This window comes from Notamacropus eugenii, chromosome 1, assembly GCF_028372415.1.
Source record: "Notamacropus eugenii isolate mMacEug1 chromosome 1, mMacEug1.pri_v2, whole genome shotgun sequence".
Lineage (NCBI taxonomy): Eukaryota > Metazoa > Chordata > Mammalia > Diprotodontia > Macropodidae > Notamacropus > Notamacropus eugenii.
Genome location: NC_092872.1, coordinates 473,886,369 through 473,898,904, shown reverse-complemented (window position 1 = coordinate 473,898,904; position 12,536 = coordinate 473,886,369). Strand labels below are relative to the sequence as shown.

The following is a 12,536-nucleotide window of genomic DNA, read 5'->3' as shown; positions in this document are numbered from 1 at the left end:
ACATGTCACATGACTTCTTTCAAAATCCTATTATTAATTTCAGGATATTAGTTTTTTATTACCTTTTTTCTGCTTCTTTCTTTAAGCTGTTTGGCAACATCTGGTTGTCCATGGCCAGCTTGGTGATCTTTATGCAGCTTCGTTATCTGTTCCATGAGGTACAGCGCCGAATCCGTCGCCACAAGAATTACTTGCGTGTAGTTGGAAATATGGAGGCCAGGTAACTGAGCACAAATTAACGGTGTTGAAATAGTCATATTGGATGTTGTATAGTGATAAATTCCTTAAGAGGTTTGTGTTTTTGAAATTATTAGTCATACTTTATTATGAATTTTACTATAATATTAAGATCTTAGGAGAATTCTATACAATTTACAAATATTTATTAAGTCCCTACTTTCATTCAACTACTGCTGAGATACTCCTAAGTATAGATCTGATCATGCAACAACCCTGCTCAAGACTTTTCAGTGGCTCTTCTATTGTGTCTAGGATAAACTAGAAATACTTTTAAGTCAGTTTATGCGTCTATTAATGACTACTTGGCTTAAGGCTTTCTCTTTATGGAATAGGTGGTACATGATGTAGATCTTAAAAAATAAGTAGTATTTCATTAAGCAGGTGTGAAAGGAAGAGCATTGCATAGGTAACAATGTGAACACAAAGTAGCCCACTTATTTTTGCTATTGTTGTTTATCGGGGTTTCTCAAGCTTTTAAATTTCCCCTCTGTCCTGGGCTAGAAATCTAAAAGTTACCAACATGAATTTTAATAAGATGAAATTTATGAATATATTTTTCTCAAAGTATAGAGAAGTGAACATGGATTATTTTTGTTTAAGTTTTGTGAAGGTTTTTTAGCTTCTCATCCCTACTTAGGCTGGGGCATCATAATGCAATGAAAAGTACACTTGACTTGAAATCAGAAGCCCCTCCTTTCAACTCTGTCTTATTCACTTACTGGCTGTGTAACAAATTTGTGACCTCCTTCGGCATTGGTTCTATTTCTGCAAAATGGGGATGATTATACTTGCACTGTTTATTTGACATAGTTCTTGTGGGGTATATTTGAATATATGAATATTCCTTGTAAACTAAAGTATGAGTTATCATTACTAATAGCTCTAATATTGTTAAGGGTTGAATAATGCTGATTGATTGCTTTGAATTACTATAGCACTTTAGAAGAACAACATTGATGTTCCTGCTTCATTTTTGTTTTATTTTTTTGTTTTTGTTAAAGGTTTGCAGTTGCAACTCCTGAAGAACTAGCTGTCAATAATGATGACTGTGCCATCTGCTGGGACTCCATGCAGTCCGCAAGGAAACTGCCCTGCGGACATCTCTTTCACAAGTATGTGTGTAATGAAAAATACCAAATATTGGAGCTTAAAAGGGACCTCTAGAAATCATTGAGTATAGTTACTTCACTTTGGAGAGGAAAACACTGAGAGGTGTGGAAATATGTATAACTAATAGACTGCAATTTCTATACCTGCAGTAGTGTCTGATCTGGGGGAGGGGGACCCTTTCAAGAAGTGTATGTAGATGGGGGGAATCTGCTCCACCCCCTCAAACCTTTTTCTTTGCACGTTCCCTTCTATCCCAGCATCACTGGTAGAGAGTGCTTCAGGGCAATTGCTCTCACTACCTTTTCCAGGTATGACCCCAGGTGTAACACTTTATTTTTATCAAATAAGTTTCTTTTCAGCATGGTATTCAAACTCTCTGAACTTGTTAGAAGTAATACAAGGGATGTAAACAGATGCATACTTAATGAATTGAGGTGAGTTGGGATCAAGATTTCTAAACAACACAGAATATAAACTCAGTTGTTACTGGAGTAATGGAATGGCTTACCTTAGAAATAGACATCTGCCTTGGATAATTCAGTTTCAGTGCTGTCTAGAATATGCTTGAAAGCTTTCTTTGTCTGTATCAGTGCTTTCTGTCTTAGAAAGCATTTTCAGTCTGAAAAACAAGTTGTGCCCGTTTAACTCACTTCATAAATTTACTTGCTCTACTATTTGGTACATTTAGTGATGATTCAAGTAGGGGCTTAGACTACTTGAACTTGAAGTATTGTGTTCACTTGGGGTAGTACATTTTAGGAAAGGCATTGACAGGCTGGAATATGTCCAGAAGAGGCACCCGGAATTGTGAGGGGAAGCTAGAAACTGTCCCATGTGAGTCTGACTGACAAGAACTAGGAACATTTAAACTAGAAGAAGTGAAGACTTAGGAGAGACATAGCTGTATTCAGGTATCTGAAGGGCTGCCATATAGGACAGGCATTAGACTTTGTTCTGCTTGGTCTCAAAGAGCAAAACTAGGAGCAGAATCATAGCATTCATCTACATAACCCACACCCAAGGAGGAGACCTCACTACAGTACACCTGATGAGTAGTCATGGATCTCCAGTGCTCTAGGAACCTCTTATGTTCCATGTTTGGACAACTACTACTTCTTTTTTATTTTAAAATATTTTTTATTTTTATTTTAAAGTATTTGTGAATCTGTACTTGCAGTGTTGTAGGTGTTCTTTTCACAACAATATAATTCACAGTCCATCCATGCTAATCCATCACTTCCCTTGTCTGTCTTCGGGGGGTGGGGAGAGGGGAGGGGATGTGTCTCAGCGTTTTGGGGGTGTTCCTCACTTTCTCTTGATATTGAGAAAATAAGTAATTTGGAGAATTAGAAAATACTTAACATCTAAGGGCAAAGGAAGGGTTTATGGGAGCATAGGATCATAGATCTTAGATACATCTAGTCCATTGGAGCACTTAAGTTGTCCATTGTTTTCTCTTCCTCCTTGCCTTGTGACTAGCCAGTCTTTTCTTTTTTTCTCATCCATTTATTTTTTGTTGACATCTTGTATACACTGCTTCTGTACCATAAAACCATGTTTGTAATGTCTTGTGGCCTGTTCAAATTTACCATGTTGCCTTTTGAATCATCTCAGTTTTCTGTGTAGGATATAACCATCTTCCCCTTTATTCAGATTCATAACCTGGGAGTCACCCTTGGTTTTTAAACCCTCTCTCATCTCCCTTACATTTAATCAGTTGCTAAATTTTATGGATTCTACCTCCATAACTTCTCCCCTTCCCCCTTCTGCTTCAGTAGATTTTAAGCTTCTTTAGAATACAGACAGATTCATTGTTTTCTTGGTATTCCCATCACCTGGGACAGTCCCTTGTACCTAGTGTTTTTATTAAATTTGTTGACTTGAAATATTTATTAAAATTTTATTGAGTTCAACCATTGTGAAAAGTACAAAAGAAATATAGAGCACAATACCTGTCTCTTGAAGAACCTATAGTTGAGAAGAACATAGGAAGTTTCTGGTTGATTTTTTTTTTCTTAATGTTGAAGAGGTTATTATATTACATATGTTTAATTTATTTTAAGATTGATTTTTAAACAGTCGTCCACCCGTGAATTGACTTGGGTTGAGAGGGAGGTTGTTTAATTAGAGAAGCTCATGAAAAAAATTTTATATGTTTTTCTTTTCTTCATGACTTTCTTCTAGAAATTAAGAAAAACTTTGTTTAGCCCAAGGAAATACCACAAGTGAGGAAGAATATCCTGTTTACCTTGAGCTACAGATATGAAATGGTCATCAATGTAAATGCATATATCAGTCTAGATGAGTAGACTCAGCTATTCATTTCTAGGTTTTCTTTAAATTTTAGTTTCCTTGTCCATCTTTCTCTTCAATTTTTTGCACAGTTGATCCCTAAAGGTCTGGATCTTGCAATTCCCATATGGATTAGAAGTTAGAAATTCTTTGTTTAGTACCTTCAGATCTTTAAGGGAAAGATTGTAGATTGTAAATGATAGAGCTATAATTTTAAGCCTTCTCATTTTACAGATGAGTGAATCGAAGCCAGTGAGCTTGTAACTGGCCTAAGGTTAAGTTGGTGCTGCAGCTTGATGATGGATTGCATGACTTCTTGTGTAGGCCTCTTCCTGCTAGAATATGTCACAAGCATTTATCATATGTTCACTACATGTACGGTGCAGTTTTCATGATGCTGATGATAGTAATTGACATTACTTTAATGCTTTAGGTGGGCAAAGCACTTTTTAGGCATCTCATTTGATGCAGCAACTTCTGCATTTTACTGACAAAGGAACAGAGGCTCAGAGAAACCAGATTTATTGTGACACGACTCTAGGAGTTTGGGGACAGACTCTACCCTGAGCTTTGCTTATGCAGAGTCTTGTGCTCTTTTCACAGCACACTTCCTCTCTATTCTTGTATTATGTACATCACAGGGTTTTGGAGAGGGTGCAGTGAGACTGGTTTGTGAATCTTAAATACTACGCAGGCACTGAGACACAAAGCAGTATTATAAGACACAATTGCTGCCCTCAGAAGGATTTCTAACTCATTTGGGAAATAGGATATTTACTTAAAAATCTTAATTAGCACATGTGAGGTGGCACATGTGTGAAATAGGCTGGAAAATATACTTTTTATATAGTAGGTTATGACATAGTGAGGGAAGAACTCAAGGAGGAGGACAGGAACTGGGCCTTGAAATCAGGATAGGGCTTACACGTATAGAGAGGAGGAAGGAGAAGACCATTCTAAGTGGAGGGGAAGATAATATATATTTCCCTTCTGTGAAAGATTACTAGGTCAGATTGGATGCAGCAAAAGTTTTTTATAAGTAAAGATTGAAGAAGTAAGTAGGAAAGGGCCAAGAATGGTTCTTGAATCCTTGAGATAAAGAGGGTTTTTGTACTAGTGTAAGTTGATTGATGTAATGTTCTTTTAGGAAGATTAACTTGTCAGTGGGAAAAGGAACCTTACACTGAGATGGACTGTCATCATTTCTTATGAAAATTTAACCATTGTAGATCACTTCACTTTGGAGATTAAAAGAGCCTAGAAACTTCCTCACCTAGCAAACATTTGGTGCTCTTGCCAAACAGAAGGCACCTGGTAGCCAGCAGCAAAACTAGTTTAGATGTTAACTAATCCATAAAACATTACAAAGAAGAATGGTCCCGATTTATGAACAGTATCAACTTAAAACAATGTTAAGTGGTGGAGGAAGAAACATAAACACAAACATAACATGTTTGCATAAAACAATATGAGATCCATGTAAACCAGGTTATTTCAGAAGCATTTGAAGAACAAGAGAATGGAAAACAGATCAAAAAAGAAAAATATTCTTCAACGGTTCTATGATAAACTATTTGCTATAATCACAGTGGAGCTGCCACCTTAGTCCATTCCTCCCCCATTAGATTGTGAGCTCCTTAAGTGTGGGGCCTCGTGTTTTTTTTTTTTGCTTCTCTTTGTATCCATAGCTAGTCCTTAGCATAGTGCCTGGCACATGGAAGGTGCTCTATAATTGTTTTTTACTTGACATCTGGCGTTGGGATCTTTTTGGACTCGCTGTAATCCCATTTGTTAGCCTGTCCCTCCCAGCTTTGTGTCATCTGCAGATTTGATAAGCATTTCATCTATGCTTTTATTCAGCTCATAAATACAATAAATAGCAGAGGACAATGCACAGATCTTTGGGGCACTACATCTGAAACCTTTGAAGTTAGCGTTGAATCATTTATGAGTACTGCTTGGTGATAATCACTCAACCTGTTTCAAATCCATCTAATTTTAATGTTATCTTACTCACATCTCTCCATCTTTTCCAGTAGTATGAGATAATTTTCCATAGTAAAGGATATTTTGCAAATGCTTTGCTAAAATCTATCTAAAAATATATCTAAAAGATTCCCCTAATATTCCAGTTTATTAACTTATTTTAAAAGGAAATACATTTAGTTAGCTATTACCTGTTCTTGATGAAGCCATGCTAGCTCCTTGTGATCACCACTTCCTTTTCCTTATTTGCAAAAAAGAAAACTACCTTTATTGATGCCTTTTTATATCGCAGGCATTTCCAGATATACTTTTCTCCCCATATCCATATTAAACCCTACCTTTCAACAAAGGAAAACAGTTAAATGGTGATTATGTTCAGGATTCAGAATTCATTTTCCTCTCCTATTTATTGAGAGAAACATTAATGTTTCATTATCTGTTCCCATTACACTTCTAGTTCCATTTCCTTCTTAGTATTCTTTTCCTTTATATTTAATCATTTTTTCTGTTGTTCATATACATGTAGTGTGAATAGTATCCTAACCACTGCCCCAGTACGGGTTTGGCTAGCTTTTCCTTAGAAGGTATTAAAAACATCCTTGAGATTTAATTGGTTCAGAAGACTTAAAGTTGTAACTATCGACATTCTTCTGGGTTGCTTGAGAACAAAATAGTTCTGATACTTGGTTTGGTAGACCACAATGGGCAATTTAGGCAAGGGAGCTTCCTTCTGGGGTCGTTGGTGTGTGTGTTTGTTGAATATTCTTTTGCTATAGCTAAGTAAATCTTTTGGGTTTTGTTTTATTTTGTTAAGCTTCTAAGTATATCGATTTATTAAGTAATACATGTCAATTACATAACAAATTAGGATCAAACCTTCTCAGTTTTGGCATTGAACCCTGAATACAGGGGGAGAAAGAATTTTTATGCATTAAAAACAATTATTTAAATAAGACCAATTAATTAAAAGAAAAACTAGCATAAATAGTAATATTGCTCAGAATTTGGAGAAACACAAACCACCTTCAGCTGCAACTCCACGCTACCTCAGAACTCTGCCTGATGTAAAGTTCCCAGAACAAGAGGCCCCTCCCAGGTTAAGCTCATCACCATGCCACTGAACTAAGTCTTGATTGATACCATCTCCCTCTGATTGAAGGTGGAGTTCCAAACTAGCAGGGTAGAGGTTGAGGATGGCTTCCCTCTCCTAATGCTTTCATTGAGAGGGTAAAAAATAGATTACACCTATTGTTCTGCCTGGTTTCAGCTCAACAGAACAAGATAACCCCCTCACTGGGTATCTCTTGGTGTCTTCCTCCTCCACCCCCACAATCCTACCCTCCCCCTTTTATATGTATTATTTCCCCTCTTTAAATTGTAAGGTCCTTGAAGGAAGGGACTATCTTTTTTTCTCAATCATATCTGCAGTGCTTAATAAATATTTATTGGATGATTAGATTGGATTTATATTCTGTACTGGGCCTGACTCACGTCAGTCCCCTGTAGTTCCTGTTCCACGTTGGAAAAAATGTGACAATTGTAGGTCATTCAGTAGTTAACAAAAGGAAATTTATTCTAAACAACATATTGTTGAAATCTGATTTTTAATCCATTCTGCTATCCCTTTCATGGGTAAGTTCATCACATTAACATATGAAGTTATTACTATTTTTGGTATTTCCCATTAACCTGTTTTTCTTCTCTACTGTCCTTCTTAGCCTCTCTTTTTACCCTAGCTTTCCTCACACTCTAGTTTCCTTCCAAACACTACCTTCTTAAGCCATATCCTTTTCAACAATCCCTTTCTTATCCTTTTCCTTTACTCTGTTCCTTATTCTACCCATCCCTCCATTATCCTCTCCCCTCATCCTCCTAAATCTTAATCTATACACTCTTCTAAAAGTTCTACCTTATCCTGTCCCCTTGTCCTTATTTCTAAGTTTAGAAGCCTTCTATACTCTTTTAGATGTATATAATTTTCCCTCTCTTCATCTTTGTTAGTGGTATAGTCAGTCTTTTTGTTTTAATACTAGTGATTTGGTTTTCTTCTTTTTTAAAAAAAGAGATGAAAGGCTTAGGAGTCTATTGAGGTAGAGATGAAGAGGGAGTACATCCCAGGCATGTGCAAAGGTATGGAGGTAGGAGATGGAACCCAAATCTGGGAAATAAAAACTAGGTTAATATGTCTAGAAGGCAGAGAATACATGATAAGAATAATGAGAAATAAGTTTGGGAAGGACCCAGTATAGGCTGGATTCAGATTGTAAAGTTCTTTAAACAAGCTTAAAAGTTTGTATTTTATCCAAGCTGCAGTAAGGAATCACTGAAAGTGATATAGGCAGAACTATGCACTGGAAGATGATTGAGGAGGGGAGAGACTGGAAAAAGGGAAGACCAGTTAGGACACTGTTGTCCATGTGGAGGTGTGATCATAGCCAGACTAGGGTGATTGGCCCTATGAGTTGTGGAGATAGAATTACTAAATTTGGATGTGGGAGGTGGGGATGTAGAGTAAGTGTTGGGGATAACTCTGAACTTGCAAAATTGAGTGACTTGGAGAATGATAGTGTCCTGGATAAAAATGAAGAGATTTGGAGGAGGGGTAGGTTTAGGGAGGATTTCAGTTTGAATTAATTTGTGTCAGCTATGTGTTGGGCACTCTGATAGATGATGTGCAGTTATCCTACCCTCAAAGAATTTACAAGTACAAAGATAAGTAAATGTAAAATATTAGCAAGAGAAATACTAGGCAGTTTCTGCAATTAGGGTACACTGACTACTGAATGAATCAGAAGAGTTCTCTTTATATGAGCCAATACTTGAGCTAATCCTTGAAAGGAACAAGAAATCAACCAGTATGTGCATTCAAATTTCCCCAGTTCAAAAAACACTAAGTTCCTACTGTGACAGGCGCTGGGGATACAATTAATACAAAGAAAGACAGTCACTTCAAGGAGCTTGTAAGCAAAAGAGGGAGACACAAAAGTAGGCTGAAAAGTGGGACAGGTGCAGCCCTTTGTGACTGGACATCCAGTTTCTGCCCTTCATGAAGGAAGGCTTTAGGAAGAGTTTGGTACTCCATACTCTAGCCCTCAGAGGGGAAGAGAGGCTGGGAAGGTGGTGTCAATCAAGACTTGTTAGCTGCTCAGAGATTCGATTCGAAGTGATGAGCTTATGCTGGGAGGGGATATCATGTTCCATTGTGAATAAAAGTGCAAATAAATAGGCCAATAAAATGTGTAAAATGGGTTTTCATTCTTGGTGTGGTGGTGGGCTCCAGGTAAGAGATGAAAGTAGACACAAAATCGGGCAGTTGACACCTAGAGAAGTTATGAACAAATAACACCCTTTAATTTTTCTTTTTGCTGGTGGAAAAAGTGAGAAAGCACTTTGTGTAGAGAGATCAAAATAGCCATCTGTACTAATTTCTATTAAATTCTTTATAGGTATTTTCCTTTTTAAAAATAATACAGGTAAATGAGAGTTTCCCAAAGATGGTTTGTTTTACTCACCCCCAATAGAGTTCTTACAGAATATTTAAATGTTCAAATTGGCCCTATTGTGACTTCAATTTTTTTCCCCCGACAAAGTAACATATGTATCTGAAATTGACCAGTGATGTTCCTACCTTTATACACAGGTGATATAAAGCATTGTTGGATAGTTGAATATATTCAGAATAACTTTTGGAGAGAGAGGCATTCCCCAAGAGCAATTGAGCATATTAATTTTTCTCACGTTTGAATTTTTCACTAGTTCCTGTCTCCGCTCCTGGCTTGAACAGGATACCTCCTGTCCTACCTGCAGAATGTCTCTGAATATTGCCGACAATAATCGAATCAGAGAAGACCAGCAAGGGGAGAACTTGGATGAGAATTTGGTGCCTGTGGCAGCAGCTGAAGGCCGACCTCGTCTAAACCAACATAACCACTTCTTCCACTTTGATGGTTAGTTTGTTGTTTTTAACCATCTGAGACTCCCCACAAATCCTTAAGCCTAAACCAACCAGTTTGATCATAGAACCTTAGATTTTGCCTCTGTCTTTGTTGAATTTGTTTAACCTTGGATAGTGTTTTCATACTATGGCTCTAGATTTAGAAGGGGTGGAAGCTCTGATCCCATCTAATCTGGTCACTTCCATTGTACAGAGGAGGAAAGCCCCAAAAGGTTGAGTGACTTGTCCAAGGTTACACAGGCTGTAAAAAGCAGTCAGAATTTAAATCTAGGGTCTCTGCCTTCAGATCAAGGAGAATTTTCATTGAAGAAATCTCTTATTTATAAAGAAAACAAAAAATGAGTGTTTTTGTAAATAACTATATCTTGACTTTTAATTGAATTTAATTCTATAAGCAAACTCCTTACCTTTGTATCTCTACCCTTCATTTTTAAGACAAAAGTTTTTGGCCTTTAGGCAAATAGGAATGTCAGTAAAGGGTAGAGTTTGGACTTTCAAGGCTATGGGAGAGTATTAAATCCTTGCCAGCTTGTTTTAAAAATATTATTAAATTTTACTTCTTTGGATTGGGGGTGAGAGAGTGGAGTCAAAGAAGCCAATTAGACTATTTTAATAGTCTGTGTAAAAGCTGGTGTGGACCTGACTAAGGTGTGTGCGTGTGTTTGTCCTTCATTGTCGAAGAAGACCATGCCATCAGAGAAATGATGACATGACTTGCACTTGACTTCGTTTTGAGTGAGGGAGGGCTGTGCATGTCACCAGCCTCACTTCTCCAGAGCCATCTGAATCCAGTGACCAGATATTCATCAGGATGACTGGAGATGACCAAGGATGAGGCAGTTGGGGTTAAGTGACTTGCCCAAGGTCACACAGCTAGTGAGTGTCAAGTGTCTGAGGTGAGATTTGAACTCAGGTCCTCCTGATTCCTACGGTGCTCTACCCACTGCACCACTTAGCTGCCCCTACCTGACTAAGGTGAAGGCCATGTGAATGGAAAGAGGGCAACTAATTTGAGACATATGGGAACAATCCAGAAGATTGGTTATAAGGGGTAAGGGAGAATAAAGAGTTGAGGATCCCTCCAAGGTATAGTGAGATTCAGAACAAAAATACAGTGGTTAAGGAGAAGGTAAGTTTAAGGGGAAAGATAATGGGTTTTGTTTTGGATGTACTGGGTTTGAGTGTGCTTGTGGGTTGGCTGGATGAAGATATTTAGCAGACAGTTGGTAATATAGAACTGGAGAGAGATGATAGATGGATTTGTAAGCGTGGAAGTCCTCTACAAAGGGAATAATTAGAGAAATAAATGCACCCGTATGAGCTCTTGAGTGCAGAGAAAGAAGGAAAACAGTGCTCAAGAGCCCTGGAGTGTGCTTTCACATAGGTGCCAGGATGGGAGAGTGAGAAGAACTGGAATAGAGCATTAACATGGAAGTCCAGGGAGAAAAGCATAACCAAAAGGACAGTATCAGAATTACAGAGACTAGGTGACTTTGCTCTGAGTCTGGAGTTTGGGTTGGGGTGGAGATGGGAAAGTGGTCTCAGGACCTGGGGAAGTCCAGTTCAGTACAGAGGAACCACTGCAGAGATGACAGACTAGTTTTCAGATATGCATTGGGAAGTCTGGCAGTTTCTTGAATAATTGAAGACCATAAGTACATTGTGATATGTATGGATTTGTACATGCATTCCTGGGCTCCAATTATCCTGATCTTTTAAGTTCAAGCTGCCACAGAAGAAAGTACATGTGAGGCATATACTCTTCTGTTGAATATCCACAAATCAACTGGGTGGTCCAGACTAGCCATTACTCTTCCCTAGAATGGGCTGGTCCTGTGGATACAACCAGTGAACTCTCTTTTGCTACCATCTTTAAAAAGGTGCTTTAAGTACAAAAGGATAAGGCAGGTATTAAATTGAGAGGTGATTGCTATAAGTTGGTATGATTTGATATTTGCTCAAGGGATTCCCCATCCCCTTTCTTAGCATACTAATAAAAATCTTTGTTAGGCAGTTGGTGGGACAGGAAGAGACAAAGAGAAGCATAATGTCTGATAAAAGGTTAGAATTGATCATCATGGAAATGAACAGTTTTGGTCAAGTGGTGAGGATGGAAACCAGATTTTCTAGGAGTTATGCTGTGAACAGAAGAAGAAATGTGGGACAGTGGTCTGAGATGACTTTTTAAGAATGGGTGAGATAGGAAGTACATTATTTGCATACTTACATTATGGTTTGATACAGTGAATAAACAAGTTCAATAAGCACTTGGTGAGTAAGTAAGGGTGAAATGATGGACATTGAATCTTCTCCCCAGGTTAGAGAAATTTTAAAATTTCTGGATTCTCATACCCACATGTTCTTCCTATTGGCCTTTAGGTTCCCGAATTGCTAGCTGGCTGCCCAGTTTTTCAGTGGAAGTGATGCATACCAACAACATCCTTGGAATTACTCAAGCAAGCAATTCCCAACTTAATGCAATGGTAAGCATGGTTTTAAAAAATTCAAAATGTTCTTTGTAACTTTCAGTTTTATATTGAGAGGAATGAAAATGATCCAAACTCTTTAAACAGAGGGAATATTTGGTAAGAAAAAGCTGAGAATCCTTCCTATGTTGTAGATGAAATTTTTTTGATCTTATTCAGCTCTGGCAGCCAGTTTGCAAGTTATTGAGGGTAGTACAATTCTCATTCAGCTGAAAAGAACTTGAGGGTTTTTTTTACGTCTAAAAGTAAGCTTCGGCTTTGATCCTACTACAGGTAAGCAAAGTTGAAAGGTGTATTCAGGATATTTAATTTTCTCTGCTGTGTTTGAGTTCTGCTTTTAGGCTTGTTTCAGTCAAAAATGTCTTTCAAGAGTTGATTTCCAGAGTGAATATTGATCATTTTAGTGATGTGCCAAATCATGGTGCAGTCTAACAATATTTCATTTTTTTTCCTTGTGGTTTTCCAGG

At 37.7% G+C, this 12,536-nt stretch overlaps 1 protein-coding gene across 3 annotated transcripts in view; it reads left to right on the top strand.

The window, feature by feature from the left end:
- AMFR (autocrine motility factor receptor) overlaps positions 1–12,536 on the top strand; it is a 44,565-nt gene that overhangs the window by 25,470 nt on the left and 6,559 nt on the right. For all 3 annotated transcript variants that reach the window (XM_072632285.1, XM_072632286.1, XM_072632284.1), the window contains exons 7-10: positions 87–220; positions 1,242–1,352; positions 9,385–9,575; positions 11,963–12,066. In XM_072632285.1, coding sequence (XP_072488386.1) covers positions 87–220; positions 1,242–1,352; positions 9,385–9,575; positions 11,963–12,066 — 540 coding nt within the window. The remainder of the gene's footprint in view (positions 1–86; positions 221–1,241; positions 1,353–9,384; positions 9,576–11,962; positions 12,067–12,536) is intronic.